Source organism: Anoplolepis gracilipes, chromosome 15, assembly GCF_047496725.1.
Source record: "Anoplolepis gracilipes chromosome 15, ASM4749672v1, whole genome shotgun sequence".
Lineage (NCBI taxonomy): Eukaryota > Metazoa > Arthropoda > Insecta > Hymenoptera > Formicidae > Anoplolepis > Anoplolepis gracilipes.
The window spans coordinates 4,049,361-4,073,578 of record NC_132984.1 but is presented as its reverse complement, the minus strand read 5'-3'; the positions used below and the strand labels follow the sequence as shown (position 1 = coordinate 4,073,578).

The 24,218-nt window shown below is 32.1% G+C and overlaps 1 protein-coding gene across 4 annotated transcripts; it reads right to left on the bottom strand.

Annotated features, from left to right (window-relative positions):
- Positions 1–1,534: 1,534 nt before the first annotated feature.
- On the bottom strand, positions 1,535–15,655 carry LOC140673978 (uncharacterized). Of its 4 annotated transcripts, XM_072907251.1 has the most exons (9): positions 15,193–15,655; positions 7,460–7,583; positions 6,929–7,258; positions 6,726–6,794; positions 3,995–6,238; positions 3,788–3,922; positions 3,502–3,615; positions 2,396–3,300; positions 1,535–1,962 (listed from the first exon to the last, which is right to left on the bottom strand). In XM_072907251.1, the coding sequence occupies exons 1-9, from the start codon at positions 15,226–15,228 to the stop codon at positions 1,960–1,962; spliced, it is 3,960 nt and encodes a 1,319-aa protein (XP_072763352.1). In that variant the 5' UTR covers positions 15,229–15,655; the 3' UTR covers positions 1,535–1,959. The 4 variants fall into 4 exon arrangements, with proteins under 4 accessions (XP_072763352.1, XP_072763351.1, XP_072763350.1 ...); XM_072907250.1 differs by having other exon boundaries at positions 1,535–3,300; positions 4,013–6,238; positions 15,193–15,654; XM_072907249.1 differs by having other exon boundaries at positions 1,535–3,300; positions 6,735–6,794; positions 15,193–15,654.
- Between the last annotated feature and the right edge of the window lie 8,563 nt (positions 15,656–24,218).

Genomic DNA, 24,218 nt, shown 5'->3' with positions numbered 1-24,218 from the left:
TTCGTATATACATATATATATATATATATATATGAATTTGTGTATTATTCCTTTTTATTCCGTTAATATAATTTTTTATTTTAATATTTTTAATATTCACGTAACATTCCTGAAATTCATAACATACTTAGGCAAGTAAGTAAAACTATAATGTATTCGTATATACAGTTTTCTAACTTCATTTCATAATAATTTTACGCTAGTTAACAGGCATACATTTTATTGAAATGTAAATTTGGCAGTTTTTAAAGTATAAAATACATATTGATAAGAATAAAGTATATATGAGAGGATTAATCGTGGATTAATCATATATTTTTTTTCATTGATTATATACAACATAAATTATTATTCTGCCTATAATAATCGATAATATATTTAATATTTATTTATACAACAACCAATATGCTTTGTAATAAAGTCATAAAGTACGATAATTTTAAATTTTAAGAATTCAAAATTGTAGAATGTGCAAAAATTTTAAGGCAAATTAAATTTAAAAAAAAGATTTACATATATTATATCGTTTATCCAATCATTAAAATATATGTATAATTGTTGTAAATATTATTATTTACATTTTTTATATTTATTTTTAGTAGTTCTTTTTGTATCAAACATTCAAATATCTCTGTTTATATCAAAATTAAATTAAAAAGCAAATAATACCCAGTAAATACAAAGTAACAATAATAAAACTGTTAATTACAATTTCTTATTCAATAATGTAACTGTAATATATAACATGACTTGTACGTAACAGTTACATTTGAGTGCGAAATTATAACTAACAGTTATATTACTATTACTTTATGTTTGCTGGATATTTATAGGATTAAATCTGAAATTGTATATTATGAATTATGATATACATAACTATATAATATGCAGAAATATATTTTTATATCTTGTTGCTATTGTGAAAGTTGTTTAATTATTATTAAATTTATACTATTTTTCCATTCATCTAGTAATTATACTAATTATAAAGCATTCAAGATTGAAATAATAAACAAAATATATAAATTTTTATGTATTTTTTTATATAAATCTCTCTTTTTATATAAATTTATAAGATTACACCGATAATCTAAATCTAATGTGCTTAATTTTATATACTATTTATAATTTCACTTATATATCTCAAAAAATCTAACATAAAAAATACTACGCGCGATATAAAAATTTTATATTCCTATCATATATAAGTTATAATAATAAATATTAGGATATTGGTAAATGTCGGAACTCGAGATTGTCTACAAAATGTTTACAAAAAATCACAATAGGTTTAAATCAGATTAAATATTAAATGAATAGTCATAATCAATGATCTAATTATATCTAACACAAATGTAATAATTTCTATTAATTTTTAAATAAGAATGTTAATTTTTGTAAATAATATAAATGACATACAAGCTAACATATCTTGAAGAGTAATATAATAGAGTAATATGTAAAAGATTTAGAGCAAAGGTATTGTTAAATTATAATTCATAATGTTTTTTAGACTTTGTATAAAAGTGAATCTTATAAATTTTAAATCCAAGCTCAAGTTTTTAAATTTTAATTAGTTGAATTGAGAGTATTAAACAGTTAACTGTCTGCTTGTTTGCTTCTGTTTGTCTGTCAGTGAACAAAGAATTAAACGCATCTATAAGTGAGATTAACAATGTCAAAAAATTAATAATTAATCCACTTTTGCTCTAAATTTTTCATGTGTTTTACTAGTTATTCCGACAAATATTACAAGTATCTCTAATTGGCCATCCATCAGCTAATCAGCTGGCGGACAGGCAATGTCAATATCCCATATTTATTTATATATATTTTTCCAGAAGAATATATAAGCTCTTTTTCTTCATCATTTAATAATCGCGATTTAAAAACAATAAGTTAGTGTTACGCTTCATTCCGTTTTCCTGCCCCTGCTCCTCCTTCGTACGGCACCGCTCTTCACTGGAACATTCAAAAAGCCAAGATTGGCTTGACTTAACGCCTGTTTGAGATAATCAATATTGCCAAGCTGGTTTACATCGATTTTTATTCCGAAATTGCCATCTTGTGTGCCACATGCGCTGCATGCATATGGAACGGGGGTAACGGAAGGGAACATGACTTTCATCTTACTGCTATCCGTTTCATCACCGGGACAATATGGTACGAAGATAACAGGAATGAATCCGACCTGACCAATGACGGGAGGGATGGGAGTCGTGTTGGCTGATATGTTTGTATTATTATTCGACTCGATTAAATAACAAGGACATGCTTGCGGGTCTGGCCCTATAGGTAACGAAAAGGGCTTGACATTTATGGAGTTGGGTGGCTGAACCCCAATAGCGTCGAGGCCGGGATTCGCCTGGAATGACTGTTCAAGACGTGCATTTACCTGCTTTTCCGGAACACTGAAGGGCCCCTCCGACTGAAAAGATTTAGGAATTGATTTTTTATCCATATCGGTAGAATTATTGTATTGTTCGTTCACATTAAACACACTTTCTTGTCGTCCTGATTTACTCAATCGACCTTTGGAAGATAGCTGTTGCAAATTATGAGACGAATAGAATACCGACTTCTGATATTGATCTTGATCGTGCACAGAAAATTGTTTGAAATCATTCTTCGATGGTTTCCTTATTTGGTTTAATCCAAAATGAGCCATAGAATTATAAGGTCTTGAAGTCAACTTAGCTAAATCTATGTTTTGATAATCTTCACCGTTTTGCAACGGCAATGTTGAGCCAGTTTGCAAAAGTGAATTAATCTCATCTGCATTGTAAATGGTTTCTCCTTTTTTATAGACTGATGGTATAGTTTCGGTCTCATATTGAGGTTTGTACTGTTTATGACTTGTATATAATGGTGTGTTTGTCGAATGTGATAACTTTGTTAATTCAATATCTTTTACAGTATTGCCTGTGTATGAAGAATCAGTCTTGTTTGTAGAATAATATTTTGTAACAGGATTATAATTCTCAGTCTCAAGTGGATAAATTTTAGGATATTGATTTTTTATTGATCCTGTGTACGAAGGTCTACTTGTCGCTTTTACTCCGTATATATATCCTGGATCACCAGGCCAGGGTCCGTTAGGACCCGGTGAACCAGTTGGCCATGGACCATCAGGTCCATCAGGTCCAACTCCTCCTTCACCACCTACACCTCCGATATCTCCGATACCTCCTATACCTCCAATACCTCCTACACCGCCAATAGGACCGTCAGGTCCTTCTGGACCTTTTGGACCCTCCGGATACTCCGGATAACCAGGATGAGGAGGATAACCTGAACAACCTGTAAAAAAGCAAATAATTATTGTTTACTTATGTACATAACTGTGAATATTATGTAGTTGCAAAAAAGCTGTGTAAAACATATTTCTAAACTAATATATATAATATATAATATAATATATATGTATATAAATATATAATATATAATATATGTACAAAGTTACAATTTAAAACAACAATAAACATAATTTTAATAACATACCAGGTTTTACAGGTTTTGTAGGAACAACTGGTTTATCTGTACTTGAAATTCCGAGATGTGTTGGAGAACTTGGTATTCCTGGTGTATCTGGTTTGTCAGGAATTTCTGGATATCCTAAATAAGATACTATATAAGATTATACAAGATAATAGATACTTAGTGTATTAATAACATATCTTTAGTAAAAAGAGAATTCTAAACTGTTTTAAATATGGAAATATTATAGATGTACTTGAGAGATTAGATACGCCAAAATATTCTGAATATTCAAGATATAATATTGTACCTGGTTTTCCTGATATGCCTGGTTTTTCTGATATGCCTGGTTTTCCTGGTGTGCCTGGCTTTCCTGATGTACCTGGCTTTCCTAAAGCGCATGGAGAACCGGGTTTTATGGGCCTTCCATGATGTCCTGGTCTGCCTGGAATGTCAGAATTTCCTGGATAACCTGATATTCCTGATGTTTCTGTTATGCCTGAAATACTGGATATACCTGGTGTTCCGGACCTACCAGGATGTCCTGATTGCGGTGGTAATCCCGGTATGCTAGGAATGCTAGGTGTTCCTGGATGTGTCGGATAAACCGGTGTGCCTGGTTTCCCTGGTGTGCCTGGAATGTCGGGTGTTCCAGGATATCCCGGTTGCGGTGGTAATTCCGGTGTGCCCGGTGTGCCAGGAATGCCAGGTGCACCTGGATGCCCTGGATAAGCTGGTGTGCTCGGAATTCCTGATGTGCCTGGAGTGCCAGGTAGTCCAGGCGCACCGGGATATCCTGGATGTGATGGCAATCCCGGTGTGCCAGGTGTTCCTGGATGGCCCGGATAAGACGGTGTGCCTGGTCTTCCTGGTGTGCCTGGAGTGCCAGGTAGTCCAGGCGCACCGGGATATCCTGGCTGTGATGGCAATCCTGGTGTGCCAGGTGTTTCTGGATAGCCCGGATAAGACGGTGTGCCTGGTTTTCCTGGTGTGCCTGGAGTGCCAGGTAGTCCAGGCGCACCGGGATATCCTGGCTGTGATGGCAATCCTGGTGTGCCAGGTGTTTCTGGATGGCCCGGATAAGACGGCGTGCCTGGTTTTCCTGGTGTGCCTGGAATGCCAGGTGTTCCAGGCTTGCCGGGATATCCTGGTTGCAGTGGTAATCCCGGTGTGTCTGGTATATCAGGAATGCCAGGTGCATCTGGATGCCCTGGATAAGCTGGTGTGCCCGGTCTTCCTGGTGTGCCTGGAGTGCCAGGTAGTCCAGGCGCACCGGGATATCCTGGATGTGATGGCAATCCTGGTGTGCCAGGTGTGCCAGGAATGCCAGGTGCACCTGGATGCCCTGGATAAGCTGGTGTGCCCGGTCTTCCTGGTGTGCCTGGAGTGCCAGGTAGTCCAGGCGCACCGGGATATCCTGGCTGTGATGGCAATCCTGGTGTGCCAGGTGTTCCTGGATGTCCCGGATAAGACGGTGTGCCTGGTCTTCCTGGTGTGCCTGGAGTGCCAGGTGTTCCAGGCTTGCCGGGATGTCCTGGTTGCAGTGGTAATCCCGGTGTGTCTGGTATATCAGGAATGCCAGGAGTTCCTGGATGTCCTGGATAAGGTGGTTTTCCTGGCGTACCTGAGGTACCGGGTGTTCCAGGTGTTCCAGGTGTACCGGGATATCCTGGGTATAGTGGCAATCCCGGTGTGCCCGGTGTGCCAGGAATGCCAGGTGCATCTGGATGCCCTGGATAAGCTGGTGTGCCCGGTCTTCCTGGTGTGCCTGGAGTGCCAGGTAGTCCAGGCGCACCGGGATATCCTGGCTGTGATGGCAATCCTGGTGTGCCAGGTGTTCCTGGATGTCCCGGATAAGACGGTGTGCCTGGTCTTCCTGGTGTGCCTGGAGTGCCAGGTGTTCCAGGCTTGCCGGGATGTCCTGGTTGCAGTGGTAATCCCGGTGTGTCTGGTATATCAGAAATGCCAGGAGTTCCTGGATGTCCTGGATAAGGTGGTTTTCCTGGCGTACCTGGGGTACCGGGTGTTCCAGGTGTTCCAGGCGTGTCGGGATATTCTGGATGTGATGGCAATCCTGGTGTGCTCGGTGTACCAGGTATTCCAGGCGTACCAGGATGTCCCGGTTGCAGTGGTAATCCCGATGTGTCCGGTGCGCCAGGAATGCCCGGATGTCCCGGATAAGCTGGTGTGCCTGGTCTTCCTGGTGCGCCTGGAGTGCCAGGTGTTCCAGGCGTACCAGGATGTGCCGGTTGCAGTGGTAATCCCGGTGTGCCTGGTGTGCCAGGAATAATTCCTGGATGACCCGGATAAGTTGGCGTGCCTGGTCTTCCTGGTATGCCTGGTCTTCCTGGTATGCCTGGGGTGCCGGGTATTCCAGGTGCGCCGAGATGTCCTGGTTGCAGTGGTAATCCAGGTGTGCCAGGAATGCTAGGAATTCCTGGATGCACCGGATAAGCTGGCGTTCCTGGTTTTCCTGGTGTGCCTGGGGTGCTAGGTATTCCAGGCTTGCCGGGATGTCCTGGTTGCAGTGGTAATCCAGGTGTGCTCGGTATGCTAGGAATGCCAGGAGTTCCTGGATGCACCGGATAAGCTGGCGTTCCTGGTTCTCCTGGTGTGCCTGGGGTGCCAGGTATTCCAGGCTTGCCAGGATGTCCTGGTTGCAGTGGTAATCCAGGTGTGCTCGTTGTGCCTGGGGTTTCAGGAAATCCTGGATACCCCGGATAACCTGATGTTCCTGGTATGCCTGGGACAGCAGGTGTTCCTGTTGATTAGAGAGAAAGATAGTTAAAGAAAAAATTATGTATTATTATATATATCAACTCTAATTTATTATATCGTTTATTCTAATACTTTATTGTTATTATTGTGCTATATATATTATTCATTTTGTATTATAATTATGTATAATTGTTCTTTTTTTAAACTATCCGGTATTAAAGTATTATTATTAGATATGTATTTAATAATAATAAAATAAATATAGAAATAAGTACAATATTTATGTCGTATATGTATGAACTGTTTTTTTTATTGAAATAAACATTTTATTTATTTCTATATTTACTTCTATTGTTATATATAAACGCATATACTAATAAATTATTATTATTATATAATATATAAAGTATATAAAAAGAATGAATTTTATTTATATGTAGTTATATATACTGTAGCTTCTAATTTCTTGTGATATAATTTTTAACTATTAATTATGAAACTATATAATGTATTATTTAAAAATTATATACCAGGTATACCTGGCTTATGTGGAGGTCCAGTCGGTCTTGAATCTATCGTTGATCCGCTTCCGATAGGTACTGTTTGTTGAAACATATTTATTTTGAAATAGAGCTCACACACACACACGCACGCACGCACATATATATATATATATATATATATATATATATATATATTAGCATTTTTTATATATTTCCATTTTTTTACGTACTTTCTGCACCTGGTGGAACGTTCGTATTTGCATATTGCGCGCATACTACGGGAAAATATAACTCTCTCCACGGTGTAATCACACCGTGATGCTCATGATGATCATGACCGTCTCCAGCTTGATGATGTTCGTGCTCGTGAAGAAATAATTCCACTTCCTTTCCGGGTCGAACGACGCGATAACCCCATCCATCACTGATGTAAAACGTCGATTTCAGATGACCAAATGGATCAATGTAGCCGTAACATCCGTAAGTGATACCATCTGGTCCACGTACTTCATGGTGGAATTGACCATTTGGACCAACGTCATAACCATATTTGTATACATCTGTGTAAATTATTACATAATATTAATTATACAATTGCCATTTATAATCAAAAGTGTTTTTTATCTCAAGAAGGGGAAAAATACGTAAATTATGATCTATTTTAGGTAGAATTTTTTATATTTATATATTTTTTCTCCCTTAATTCCTGTACTGAATTGTAACGTAATGAATTTTTTCATTATTTTTATTTTTTGACTTACCCGATTCAATATTTTGACTCAAATATTGAATTTTTTGTTCATCGCTAATATTTAGAATCACATCGTTGTCCCGATTACTGCTTCTTAGTTCCTGAGTGAGTTGCGACACGGATGTAGTAATCACCTGAAAAACAATTATTGATTTTTGTTCATAAAAACCGAGGCAGAGAGATAAGCCTGCGTACGAGCCACCTGAATATTTAATCTGCAATCCAATTTTTATTTTTATTTTTACGAGTCATATTTAATACTCTACAAAAATGAAAATATTACAAAGAATATTAGTAGATTTTTAGTAGCATAGTATGTAGAACGATATATCTAATGATAATGAGTTAAAAAATTAAAAATTGTTAACAAAACAGTTGAGTAAAAAATGAAAAATATAATGTACCATCCACAATAAATCTGTATCTATTTTATCATTAATAATGATAAAAAATTGATATTTAAGTTTTTATTACGACTCTATCAAATAACACATATATAAATATTCAAACACATTTATTTATATTATCTTATATAGACATGATATTTTTCAACTATTTAATAGTGAAATTATAATTGTTTATTCTTGCAAATTCGTACAAATGTATGTATTATAAGATATTATGCTACCTTTATGGAAAATATCTCGTTTTAATAAGAAATGGTCGCCAGTCGCAATAATTTTGCTTCGTCAAGGCTCGTGACATTTTCAACGCAAAGTGTTGTAACGTAATTATCAGGTGGTGTTTAAACAGTTGCCCTTTAATATCAGTCGTCAGGATTAAGTATTATATTTGATACAATCTATAAGTACAATCGTGAAATATCATCGATATTTCCCATTCTTGCAGTCGGAGCGATTTGTAACTACTGAATAGTTTAAGCGCAAGATGTATCACATGATTACAGAGATATAAAAATCTTTCTTTCAGTGCGATTATATTTCCGTAAATTAACTACTTTATATATGTATAATAACATATACTTAGAAAATATACGGGATATTTATTATGGTATTTAAATTGCTTTTGATTGCACTGACGAGAAAATATTAAATTTATTTAGACAAAATATTTTCGATAAAGAAAATGCCATGATAAAAATTAAAAAAATAGTTTTTTCCTATATGTAGCACATAAAAAGACGAAATGATATTGATCCGACTTCAAGAAAATTTAATTAGAAACTACAGATGGAAACAAATCGTTTTCAGAAAGATACGTGACGTATAAATTATGAGAGTTAAAATGAGATCAAGATACACATTTAAAAACGAAGATTGCTCAACATGCGGAACTCATCTTCTTTATCTTTGAATATATGGCCATCTCTTCGATGAGGTAATATATTTCCACTTTCTCGAACGGCGGGCAAACTATGTACCTTTCGCTGCCGTTTCCGATCTCAATTAATTATCCATTCTGCATAAGCGAAAGTCGAAGATGATCAATAACTAACAGTAGAAATGCTTCTTTTAATTTTTAATTTATATGAGACGACGACTGTTTTATACACTTTTGCTTTTAGCAAATTAATTACTTCCGTAAGATAATTCAGGGATGCTGAGGGTAATAAAGCAAAAGTGTTAAAAAATTTTTAAAAAACAACTGTCAAACCGTTGTTTTATATGCACGAGTGTAAGAACAGAACGATTTCTATATTTCGTCAGTGAGATGAAATTTTCAAATCCGCTACCGAATTTCCGAGCTCCTCCTGTTCACTCTCACCTCTCTATCACCGGCGAGCCTCGTGGCGATAATGACAACGAAGAATACCTGTGCTCTCGTAACAGGATCGTTGGATACTGTTACGAAAGGTAGCAATGCTCTTTTGGAAGAATACTCTCGTGTCTTCACCATCTCCCTAAATGGACATGACGAATGAAATGGTCTCTTTTGCACTTACAGGTCGAGAGAATGTCAAGGTAGGGATAGGCTCGGCGGATGTTTAATCGCACACCTAATATGCGTGAAAAAGAGACTACTGAATCCCGATTAATTTTAATTTAAGGTTCAATCCGAGGAAGATGAATTATTATGTCTCTTAAGCCCTAACATCTTAAAATTAGTAACAAAAGAATCTAATATTACTTGATCTTAATTAATTATAAATTACGTTTAATAATTATTAATCTATTTTTTTTTATACAATTTTTTAATTTTTCAAATTTAGTGTATTTTATTACGTTTTCTCAGAATAATCTTTTGATTATTTTCCATTTCAAAAGTTTTAATATTCCACGCGCTATCACTTAACAATCATATAAATCGTTCTATCCAATTTCGTAATCGATTCATGTTCGACGAAAATTTCTCGTATAAATAACGAGAAGAGAGCGAGCGTTCGTGCGTCGTGCTGTCAAAAGTAGCACGTGTGTCCTGGTCGGTCGCGTTAAGTTAGGTCTGGTCCCAAGATCCGCGGCTCGATGTCGCGCGATTGATGATCTCAACGTTGTTACACCCACGAGAAGGGAAAGTCGCGATTCCGAGAAGGCTGCGCGAGCGGGATTCTTCTTCATAGTCTTTTTCTTCCAGCCCCAGAGAGTTGACAGACTGTATAACGAAAAGGTTAATATATGCTACTCCCGGCCGAACCCTTCCCTCATGCGCACTTGCCGCGTCAAATGTTGCCACGAGGATTAATCCCTACGGTATTTATCTGCATGCGATATTTTAGTGGACAATAGAAAGAGAGAGAGAAAGAGCGAGATCGTTTCAGTCAAGGCAATCATAACGTTTAAGTATTACAAGCCATTTGCTCTCTGATGCAATCTTATTTTCATATTTCAAATACTTTGATTCGAAACAAAATGTTAATAATGTCTAAACCTTTTATATTCTATTTTATTAAAGAAGATTAATATACATAAATATTAATATATACATATCAATTTGTTATTTAATTAATATACATCAATTTTTTTCTACCTCTAAAATTTAATTTATAATTTATGAATTTTTTAATTGAGAATAATACCGAGTATTGACAATTTAAAATTGAGATAAAAAAATATGTCGATTGAAAGTAAATTAAAATATAAATAAATAAATAAATGTAAATAAATTAAATATAAATTATAAATTAAAATATATAAATTTGATTTAGTGTTTTCGTAATTTTGATTTTTTCGTATTCTAAAAAGTATAAATCTTTTACCTAGATACAAGCTGATCCTGTTAAGCTGGAACTAGTATCTATTTCCTAACAAGTTAAATGATATACTGTAGACTTGGAAGAACGGCACACACATATCGTGACAGTAAAAACATAATAATTGAAATAAAATTCTTTTCCCCTCTGTATTTACACAGTATCTCGGATATTAAACTGTGAAAATTATGAGGTACTATGATTTATTAATTATAGCTTCAACCCTCGGCTTATGCAAATGTTATAGTATCATCAATTACATCGATAAGATATGTTAATTTATGCAACATCGTGAGTCAAATTACCGGTATGGGCGGATAATATATATAATGCCCCAGAGACCTAATGTGAACCACCTTTTAGTCAATTTCAAATTAATCAAAGAAGAATCTACAGATGACAAGTGAATCGATATCTAGCGCATTTTGCAACAATTACCAATAATTAATTAAATCAAATATATTATCAAATATATATTACAGAGTAAAAGAAGTAAGATAATCATTACATTATGTAATCTACATAAATTTTCAATGCATAGATAATATTAAATTATTTTTAATTATCTAGTTAAATTATACTTATTTTATGATTTCATTTACTCTATTATTTTATTATTATATTTTATTTTTAATTTAACTATATATTTTATTATCTAAAATTATTGACGTTAGCATTAATATCTAGTAATTTTTAATATATAATTAACAACAGTTGATATCTTAACATTACGATAATATCCTACGGAGACAAATAAATTCAAAGAGTTAATTTAATTACAGATAAAAAGTCACAAGAATGCTCCGCTCCTTTTTGTTTTAATGCAATTTTTATCTGTAAAAAGTGATGAAACAGGCAATTAATTTTTTTACGAGAATAACTCGTTATAAAAAGAAAGAGAGAGAGAGAGAGAGAAGAAAAAGAAGGAGAAAAGAGAGAGAGAGAGAGGGTGAGAAAGGGAAAGAGAATCAGAATTTCGTTCAGGGACATCCGCGAGGAGAATTAGAAAAATGCGACCACGTGCTCTTATTTCAATCGAGGATTCACCTTACTCGATCTCAACTTTCATCTTCAACTGCTCAAAGAATGCAATGCTAGAACTTTCGTGCTAGAAATCGCCAATCAACCTTCATCTTTAAAGCGTCGATCATTGCTGTAATCGGATTTAATTGGCACCTGTGTAATTATATGAATTATATGTGAAAGAAATCACAGTGTGACAGATGAGGGAGGTTAATACTTTCGATACTATCGCGAACGTGTAAAATTGCATTTTACCTTCTGCGAAAATGATCTCGGCTTACGCACTTAGGTATCAAGAATCGATTAAAGTAAACAAAGTGCACGCGTTCAGGACATTGGTATGAGTTAAAAGGTAAACGGGACGACATTTGACGCAGCCGGATCTCTTTTAATTGCTCGTGGCGAATCTGCCAGTCAAATGGCCAAAGCTGTATCACCTTATAATATCGCGTACATCGGGGCCAGATCGATGCATCATCTTCCAGTGAAAGTCACCTGTAAGCGGTTGCGTAAGGGATCAGCGATTTTAGCCCGGGGCGAAGCCTCCGGTACACAATTGTTTGCCTTCTGCACGGTCGACGGCATTGATCTCAGCGATATTATTGCACCGTTAGAATTCAGTTATTTTAAAAATATTATGATAAATTATAGAGAGAACGAGAATAGTATTTACTCTATCTACATCAAGTATTTCAAGTTAATTGGGAATAAAGTTATTGGCAAACAAGCTAACTAAATTATTTAATTAAATTAAATTAATAACAATATTAATAATAATACTTTTTTTTTTAAATATAACATTTATTATCGAAGAATACAATTTCTCAAATTTATTATCAACAATAATTTACTCCTTTGAATTATTATTCTATTTTTTAAGTTAATAATTAAGAAAATTAAAAATTGAATAATTTAATTTACAAAATTTAATTAAATAACAATATTATTTTTTATACCAAAATTTCAGAAAATTCCCTTGTTTTCTACGCTTCATAAATCTGAATTATTCGAGAGATAGTTTATGTAATTTCATTTACCTATTTAAAATCAAACAGTTTAATTTTTCAACATTTGAATAATTCCTCAGTATTCCAGGAATAAAGCCACAGAGAAAGAGGTAATTATAAATGTCGGGGCTTCGTTAATGACATGTAAGAGTAACAGCTTTTAAGTACCTTCTATATCTCGCGTACCTTTCAGCCTTTTTTGATGTCCCGCCATCTCATTATATTATGCCACAAAACCGCAACCGAGCTTTCATGCCGATGGTAATTGAGACTAACGTATAATTTTATTGATAATAAATTTATACACGTACGTACTGTTTTTAATCTTATTTAAAGAATTTTAAGAAATATCCGTCACTTTTCAGAAAAATATTTCAACTTATGTAAAACATTATAAATATTCATATAATAAATTAAAAATAGAAAATTACTAAAAGGTCTGCTCTCATTGTAATTATACTCTTCATTTCCCCCTCTTTTTTGTCGTTTTACATTCAGAATATACTTATTTGTACAAATAGTACAGTGAAAATGAGGAAATCTGACATTTCAAACATTCCGGTGTCGGCCAATCAGACTACAACTACGTATAAGGTGATACGAGAAGAAGATCTAAGATGAAGATATACAGAGAATCACCTTGTGTGCCTTTTTATTTTAAACGCTTCCAAATAAACGTGCCGGCACGTCAAGGACGAAACTTCGCATGAGATGTCAATGACGCATTTTTAACAACGAACATCTGCACGTGACTCATTTTGCATGACATTTCATCTGACACTTGATCGCACTCGAAACCGATACCTATTTTGGCAATAAACTTTCCGTGAATCTGCATCTTTAGCTAACCCAATAATTATTGTTGAAAGAATCAATAAAATGTTTGCTGGAAAATTGCATACAAACTTCATTTTTCAATCTCAACTTCTCCTTTTTTTACATTTTTCTCTTATCCCCTAACTTTTTTCCTTCTCTTCTCGTATTAAATATCTTGATAATTAAAAGTTATATTATATTAAAAAATTCTTCCCTGAGTAAAATCCACCTTAATTAAACATAAGATACTTTCTTCTGTTTATATCTTTTTACGCTTATTAATTCATAAAAAATTATTCAGTCTTATGATCGCTTAGATAATATCGTTTTAAACACAATTTATAAAGTGCATAAATTAAATAGATTTTATTGGGTGTGTCTTAAATGTGAAGACCTTACGCTCGAATTTAATTTGAAACATAAAACACTCGATTCGAATTACAGGGTGGATCCTTGCAAAATGTCCGTGCTATTTCACGGAAAGTGGATATGGGAATGATTGACGACTACCGGTTATACTATAGTTATCTCGCATCTATAGAAACTATCTTTGGATACGGTCCGTTTTGCTGTTAACAAATCTGGAGATACGATTTTTAGACATTTACGATTTTTATATTCCTATCGAAATAGTGTTACTAAAAAAATGATGATAATTCTAAGTATATAAATTAAAATTAAAATGCAAAGAATTTTATATTGCTGACGTAAGTCATATAACTCGCTTTTTACAATTTACAGTCCAAGTCAATCTCAAGTGCATAATATAAATTAGTATATGTATTGTATATACTAATAATGTGATATTTTAATAAAATGATAGAGTAACATTTTGATATATACATATATATTATAATAATTATGTTTAATAATTTATTACATATAATAATAATATTATTATTATATTTAATAACTTATTAAACATAATTATTAATATAGCATACTGATACTAGTTATATGAGTTTGATGTTAATTTGATACAAAGATCGTAAAGAGAGTCTGGGATACTCTGCATTATGCATCGCGTACTACGATATCACCGCGGCATTGAGAGAGTTATGAATGAAATATATAGTGCAATAGCATTCTCTCTCTCCCTTGAGTGAGTGCCAAGATCAATGAAAGTCTCGTGGCTAATGAGTCACGACGAAGCGCGGCTATTATCGACTTGTAATCAGCGGCACTTTCTATTACGTACCATTACACTGCATAAATATTACATAATAATTGATAGCAATAGTAATAGCAATGATCGTCAGAAACTGAATAGTAAATTATCAAAATCAAACGCCAGCTTAAGATTCTATTAACGTTTAATATTAATGTTAAATTTAGTACTAATTAAGAGAAAGAGATAATTATTTCTAATAAATTTATAATAATATAACAAGGTTTTCCCTTATTCTTTTAAGCATGTACATAAGTATATTTTCTCTAAGAAGTAAATAAATTAATTATGTTAAATTTAATTTAATATAAAACAATTTAATTAAGTTTTAAAATTTAATTGATTTTATTTGTTGAAACAAAACAATGATAATTCAATTTTTCATTTCATAATTTATTTTTTGCTTTACCATTTTTTTTGACAATTAAAGTAGTTAATTAAACGCATAATTTTTAATGACGTGCGTAATTTTAATTTGTCACCGATTTGATCGTGAAACGATATTTTTTTAGTAATGAGAGATCGCATCCCGAAGAAGAAATTAATTCGAGAGCGATTTAGGGTTTTATTGGAAGACGTACCAGGGTGAAGAGAGCAGCGGTGGTTGGCCGCAGCATCTTAACGAGAATCTTCTCTCAGTAGGGCATAGTATGCGACCGATCACCTTCGCAGGACGACGACAACGAGGATGATTCTTGAAGATAATCGCACGCAGCGCGCCGTTCGAACTGAAAGACTGAACAGGTCGCCGGCAGAAAAAGACTTTTATACAGGGTGGGGGTCGCCGACCCCCCGACGGGTCTTACACATATATCCACATGCTCGTATCTTCTCTTTTTCCTATTCATCTCGCGCTCTCTTCCTCTTTCGTGTAGAACATAAATTTTTTTATTCTGGTAGCGATAGAATTAATTTGACACATTATATCTAATCGTTAATTTTCCTGCTGTATGCTAATTTCGTCTCGTTTTAAATTGCTTAACTTTGCGAAGGACGTTACTTGGAAGTTTTGTCTTCTAAAATTCATCAACATTCATTTACGTTAATTGTTTGTAGGTCACGCACCTTGTTTACGTTCATGGTCACAGTGTTTTGCCGCAATTTAAGCTGTCTAAAAGTAAAGTGTTAAAAAAAGTCTGTAAAAATTTATAGAAAACCATCATGTACAGCAAATAATATTAAGAAATAAATTTTAAAAGCTTCAAATTTTTTTATTCATCATTATTTATACATTCTATTGCTAAAATATCGAGAAGGTCAAAATGACTCATATAGGTATGTGATCTTTAGGAGTTAATATAAAATGACACTATCAAAGGCTCAACTTATTTTGTTTTATTACCATATGCTATATTTGTTATATTATTATTTTTTACTTTTATTATTATTATTATATTATTATTATTATTTTTATTGTACCCGTAATTATTACTCTATCTATTATCTCATTAACTTAATTTAATTTAACTTCATCTTTGGATCTGCCTTTGTCTCTGGAAATAACAGGATCAAATGTGTGATAGGATCTTGATATTCGATATCGCTCTCCTTGCAAAGGATTATTCCCATCACTATGCGCATCTTGATCTCGGTTAGCCAAACGGATGGACCTCGATTGAAAATGCATTGCTCGGGAAATGTAGTTCAGGTGCTCTCTAACGTAAGCGCATTTAGGTTTAAATCTCTAAGGTTTATCCTTGGACTTATCTCTCACGCTTGAGAGAAGATAAACTGATGAATTAATATCGAATAATTTTTCCATATTGAGTTAACGGAGGATTATGTCGAGGTGATTAATAAATAATAGTTGGCTTTCAAAGGAATTAATTAATTATGGATCAATATGCCGTTTAATTGAATTCGAAGAACGCACTTTCAATGTCCTTTGTGTACTTGTTCGAATACAGTTGACTTCTGCGAGGCTTTGTACGATTCTAGAATGCGCGTCCATTGTTCATTGAAACGGTTAACTTTTCTCTTTGCGTGTTCTCTTTAGAATATAACATCGTTTTATATGTTGATTACTGAATCAATTGGCCAAAAGTTTGATTAATTGACGTAACAAATGCAAATCAGAAGAGTTAATTAGTTTATTAATTCTTAAATTTTTTTTTATTTAAAAAAAAATAGATTTCTTTGATTCAAAATGTCGCGATCGATGAACATTAATTGTTTATTAATAATTGCGACCGTAATTGAAGCGTATTTTAATCATCACTATTCAGCCCACATTTTATAGAAATTATAACAGTAATAGGTTTTTTTTGTCTTCTTTGTGTGAATAGATTTTATAAACAACTTAAAAATTATTCCAGAGAGATTCTTAATAGCTGCTATAAATCATTTTATAATAGACTTGTGTGGATAATACAATTTGGAAATACTTTAATATGCTTTTTATATAACATCGATGTTGAAAATCCTGTTTCTAATAGGCCTATCGCGCGAGGTACACGGCTCTCTTATCTATTTAAAAATAACTTTCTTCTCTGCCGAAACCTGATGTGCTTTGCCATTGTTAATGAAGCAATAGGTATTATAATACATGCCCGCACGAGGACCACTCTCTTCTTCTCCGAATAAATTAGAATTGACAATACACAGATCGGCGATAAGAAGTGCAAATACAGGAAAATACTTTTAATTCCTGAGTTTATTTGACCAATTAATGTTAATTTTCAGGAGAGAATATTAATTTTCTATAGTTATTTTAAAATTTATCACATTTTTATTTTTTTAAATAATTAACATAGAAATATATGTAGCTTTAGTAATATGTATATGAAAATTATTAATTTAATTAATTAAATTTGAAAAATGTTTAAATAATTTTAAAAATTATTATATAATTTTTAATTTAATTAATTGTTTGAATAATTTAAATATTCGTTTATATTTTGTAAATAATATAGATATAATATATACATATACATCTTAAACACTCTAACATTTATTTATTTTTATAAAATATATTTTAAAAGTTTAACACAAATTGTTGTGCCGTTTACATGAATTCATGAATTTCGTAATTTACGTTCGTAGTTCACATTTCGTGAGAACGCGGCATTAAGCTACTTCTTTTATATTTTGTATACATACACTGGTATGTCATGTTAAGGATTATGTCTTTCGCTCTAAGCGCATTTCTGTCCTGCAACATTTCGTTTTTTTCATTTTGACAAATCGCGTGTTCGGTGATTGTGGCATTAATGCATAGTTTGTGGAGGTATCTGCACGCAAGGATGCTTTCTAAGAAAGTATAAAGAGTCTTTTATCGGATTTAACCGTTCTACCTCGACGGTGGAGTCGCAGCCTCCTTATTTTAGCTGTAAATAATCCCGACTCATCCGGTTTGCAGAGAGCATTAAAGCGACGAAAAGACAGTTCAGTAACCGATTACTTAAAAAAAAAACATTTGCAAAAAAAATTTAGATAATATTCAATTTTTAACATTCAATATTCTTTATAATTAACACTTTAGTATATCAATAATTTATAACTCTACATTAAAAGATTGTAACAGAAAATGTCCAATGAAATTCGTTAATAAAAGAGTGCCTAAATTCAATAATTAAATTCCGAGTAAGTATATGCAAAAATCGCGAAATCTAAAATATAAGTTTGATAAAATTAAGAAGAATAATTTTATGTTATATATTTTACCGCATATGTCAAATATTACAAACTTGAAGATCTTGAGATTGCTATTTCCACCTAGTTTTAATCTAAATTTTTAAATTTTCAGTTCTCTGAAAAATTTCTTAATTAAAAAAAAAAAAGCATTCTGTGTTAATATTTATTTTAAAATATTCGACTAATATGTGCCTCTCTTTCAAACTCATGTTTAATAATTCTAATGTAATTCTAATGTAAATATCTTAGAAGATATATGTACTGAAAGAGAGAATCATTTGAGTAATATACATATAGGAGAAGTAGCTGTAACATTATATTATACATATAGCTATATTCTTCTTCGAAATTGTGTACACAACTGTTTTTGAAAAGTATATAAAATTGAAATATACAATAATATATTATTTTTTAATATAGAATATAGTTGAATTTATGACAGAAGGACATGTATTATTTCCAAATTATTTTCAAATAACTCTGATAAATAAGATCAGATATATATAGAAACAGTCAATTACATCTCTTCCAGAAATATTCTAAGGTAAATATACGCTAATGCTACCTAAAAAAAGAAGTTAAGGGTGACAAGATTTCAAGATGTGTAAATATGAGATGCCTGAAGTATGTGAGAATCCAGACACCTTTCCAAAACCGGAAGCATATTTGCCAATTTTGACAGTCGATAATGGATTTATATGGAGGAGCCCAAAATAAAGAACATTTGTTCTCGCAAAGTGCGCCATTTGATTTAATATAGAAACATAAAATGATTTATTTAATAAATCCCTGCAATATCACACATACACAATTCTATTCAGATAAACGTATGCATTTTGCTACGCGTGATATTTGGTGTGCATTCAATTACGTAAAGACAATAAACGGTATCACATCTTTCAATAATTCTGCTGTTTTTTAATTGATCATAAAAGTATCACAGAAATTTAGCTTGAATTTAATTTTAGAATGACATTTAGTAAGTTTTACATTAAAGAAGATTTTGAATTATTTTCAATCATTTTGGATCAATCTCTGATTTTATCATGGCATGTATGTCGTTCTTCTAGAGGGCAATATTTTTAGCCAGCTAATTTTGTCCACAGATGCACCGTAAATGTATGCAAATTTTTAAACTGAAGGAGGATCATGCATCGTATTGTGGTTCGTGCGTTAGCATATCTCTTTTACAGATTATACCAATGATTGGCGAATATACAAGATGTTCGAAACTTGACGAAATACTTCAAATTTAAATTAATTATTTATTAATAAAACTGTTGACGGAGATTGTATTTAATCGCAAATTTTTCCCTCACTAAATGTCTTTGTAATTATAAACTTTAATTTATAAATTAATTTACAAATTATTAAATTGTCAAATATATTAATAATATAATATAATATTAGTACAATATTAAATGTATTTATTAATTATTTAATTTATAAGTTTTAATCCAATAAAATCTTGAAAAAGAATTAAGGATAAGTATCATTTATTTTTTGAAAAAATGTCTTAATTTTAATCGCTTATGATTTCACGATTATTATTATAAAAAATAATAATAAAAAAAATCTCTAAATAAATGTGCAGAGCACCACCTTATATATATATATATATATATATATATATATATATATTTACAGTAAATGCAGTATGTGAAAGAAAAAAGTCTGGCATTGAAATTTGTTACAAAAGTTTCTCAAATACGCATACGCATGATGCCATTCTCCATGCCATTTTCGCATGCCACTGGCGTAAGACAGTTCTTCACGATGTCAACGGATTGATAATGCATATTTATGTGTCGTTTAAAGTCCGTTCGTTTCTTGCCCTCTTTGCTGTCACAGATATGTGGGACTTACGTAAAGCTGCATTCACAAGCGGTGAGTGACAGGGCAAAAATTCGCTATGCAAATGCGAGTTATATCAATTTTTAAATTAGTTGAAAAACTTTTTGCAGATTTGTAATCCAGAATATGTATGGGAAGAATAAATTTAAATTAGATCGGATGAATTTCGGCTTAATCAGGCCTCTACTGCGAGGAATGTGAATACTTGTGAGAACCGCTCGAAAGGGAGCAGCGCACGTGCATGCGAGGGAACGGCGAACGAGAAAATTTTTCTGACGTGTGCTGCTCCTATTCCGACCCGGAAATTCATGCGAGTGATGTCATTCTGCCTCGAATTTTTCAGCGATTGGTCCATGAGGAGCGGCATTCGAAAACAGGGTTTCGCCGCGCGAGTTCACGTATATAGAAAAGATGAAATATCGCGTATAATTACGATAACGTGACACCATATAAAAGCGGCTTGTCTTTTTTGGTTAAATTAACATTTCAAATGAATTTTATCTTTTGGGGTTAAAATGCAAAATATCGTGAAATATTATACATATTAATTAATCACAGTTTGTTGAACTTAAGAACGTTTCCAATATATCAATGCTTTACTGCCAAGTATTTTCTAATATTGATCCTATTTGGAGAAACTGTCGAGTAATAAGTAGATGACGTAATATGATAATTTCGAAAATTTATATTAATTTATAAAAATTCATTTCTCTCTTTTTCTTTATTAATTGATTCCGGAATACTTTATCATGCTTCGAAAGTGTCGTCTTTGACAAATGTTAATTTTTTTATTATTAAATATTATTTTAGTATTATTAAATTAATAATTTTAGTATTATTATTTTAATATTAAATTAATAAAAATAATAAATAATATTTTAATATTATTACATATTACAAATATCATTAATTTTATTATTAAATATTGTAATAAAGGATATTAAATGCAAGAGACAAAAGAGAGACTAACGATCTGTTATGAATTGTAGAAAGATATAGAAAGTGCAAGGAACCTATTCAATCGATTCCGAATTATGTATAGGCTTCTGACGCTCGTATTAATTCATTTTTTAAGTTATCAGATGCCGGAAATGTATCGGAATTTATCGGTATCCACTGGAAAAGAATCTGGGAGCTGGTGCGATAAATCGATGTTAATGTATGACAGGAATTTGCCTTGGACGCCACATCGAAGATGAATTTTATTACCGGAGAAAGTGATCGCTGGTCATAAGGTGTAAGGTTCGTTTTAACTATGTTTCTTACGTCCAAAAAAAATATCCATCTTTATTTTGAAGTACGTAACAATCTGAAGGAACAAAACAAAATGGAAAGACATATATATCATTCTCTTGATTGCTGTTACCATTAGCCAAGACTTTTGACACGGAATTCTTTTCTCTTTCTCTCTCTCTCTCTCTCTCTCAAGCGTACTAGACGATTACCTGCGATAATCTTGCGAACATTCAAAAGATTAAAAGATTTTAATCTCTCCACTGAATTGTGCTTTGTTAGTTTTAAAGATAATGTGGAAAATTGAAAGATTAATAAAAAAAAAAACTATACGTACAGGGTTCTAAACTTTATCTCGGCAGGATTAAGATTCCGATTAAGTTGGAGATTACGGGATGTAACATAATGATAATGATGATGTATGGCTGCGAGGGCCTTAACCATTTTATCGCCATATAAGTTACAACGTTATCTAAGCGATCTTGTTACGTGAATTCCGGGTTGTAAGAAATTTTCAAGGTTTTCAAGAGAATAGTACAGGCGGAATTGCCACGAAGATTACAATCAGATTACAATCGGACGGTGCATATGGCAATAGCAAACATTCAGTTATTCGGCATAATTTGATTGAATCATCGATCGTAAATATCAGCCTGAAAAGTACAACGATATTTTACTTACGTATCCAATCCTTTTCGATTAAAGAAATTAGCCTACGCAATTGACCTATCGCGAAATTCCCTCTTTTTGAGAATTTACATCCGTGACGTCATGCTCTATGTTAGAAAGCGTGGGCTTATCTCGGTGAGCTCGACATTGCAATTTAAATCATTGTCTTTGCGAGAAGGTTAAGGACCCAGGCCATTTAGGGTGGGCAAACCGGTTTGATGATACTCTTCTTAACGTGATATTGCTTCAGGAAGTCCGCAGACGTTTTTCAAGATGCCGACCTACCGACCGTTTATTTCAATTTCGTTAATTAATGTGTGTCTAAGTGTTCACTATTTTATCTCTTTCGCAAACTCAAAATGATCTTAATCTTTAAAAAAGAATATATTAGTAACGCACGACGTTCGCAGCACAAGATGCTAAGAAAAAACTCGATTTCAATTAATTCCCAAATTCATTGATAAAATATGTATGTATGATTTACTTTCACTTCATATATTAATTGATAAGAAATCTTGAATGCCTACAATCTTTATAGATGTAATATTTAAATATTCTAAAAATGTTTAAAAAAGATTTTTGGAAATAAAAAATTATATATCTATATTTATATACAAATTTGTACAAAAAATAATAATTAATTAATATTTTATTAATTTTGTGTAAAAATAATTTACATAAAAATAATAACATAAATCCTTAAAAAAATATATATATTCTATTTATGGCAAAACTTTATTTAAATTTGCACGCAATCTTATTTTTATTAATTTGTGCTCTCTCTTTTAAAGGAAATTCTTTTATGTTTTAAGTAATATATTGTAACTTGAAATATTTATTTTGATATAAACGTTAATATTTATTTCTATTAATTTTCCATATTCAAAAATTTTTATTTTTAATTATACATATAAATATATCATTTGTACATCATATACCATTTTATTTCAATTATATACAATACATATATCTGTCATAGATTTATATATTTAAATAATAATCAAATCAAACACATATTCAATGCATAAGGTATTTTTTGCGAATGTAAATAATTTGCAAAATTCTCATTACATATTCGAAGTAATTGGATGTGTCTTTAGTTCATTTCTGCATAAAAGTTATTACACGAGCTACATTGGTGTAAATTACACGCGATGTATACCACAATAAATTAAACAGAGGGAATAAATAGAATTGAAAATATTATAAAATTCATAAAAAACGCAAGAAAAGATTGACAGATGAACAGCTGATCGCGAAGAAATGCTGAAATATATGGTTGCTACTCTAATAAATGTTATAAATTAAAAGCACTTATAATATAAATATTATAAATATAAAATATATAAATATAAGCACTTATCGTATATATAAATATAAAAGAAAATCTTACTTTTTTAATCCAGAAAATATCAAATGCAGTTTATGTGTAAAGTATTATACTTTTACAATTTAAAATGACGAACTACTCAAAATTCAGCTCAGCCATTCCAATAAAATACTTTAAAAATCTTTCTGGTAAAGTGATTCCTTGAAAGGATCTACAGAAAAGAATGCACAGAAAAAAAGAGAGAATTCACTGGTAGAATGTAACCGTTGTAATAGTAGCAACCTATATTGATTCATGACCATAATCGTAGTGTTGTTCAAATGCGGAGTGAGTGTACTCGTTCCATGTAATAGATCGATCAAATGGCCGTTAGCTTATATGTTCTTACAAGTCACGATCTTGGTAAGAACCACACGCCAAATGCATTTCTATGACTTCATCGAATATCAGATATATCTTTAGGGGATTATTATTACAAACACGAAACTTTAAAATCTGAGTGACTAACATAAGAGCCGAACGCGGATGGTAGTAAGTTGATTTCATAGAAAATAACTTTTCTGCGAAACTGATAAGTGCATAGAGTACATGTTTCTTGGTGTATTTACCAATACCTAATAATCATATTTAAATTTTCTCATTGTTGAGAATTTTTATAAACTCCCCCCTAAAAAGACGTAGGTGAGAAAAATTATTATTATTATTATTATTATTATATTATTATTATAATTATTGTTATTATTACAGCACACAATATTTATATTGTATTTTAACATACATATAGGATGTTTTATTAATAATAATAGTGTGAAGAATTAATAATTACATATCATGCACACATAATTTAGACAAGATTTTATAATTTTAAGATTTTATAATATTAATTAA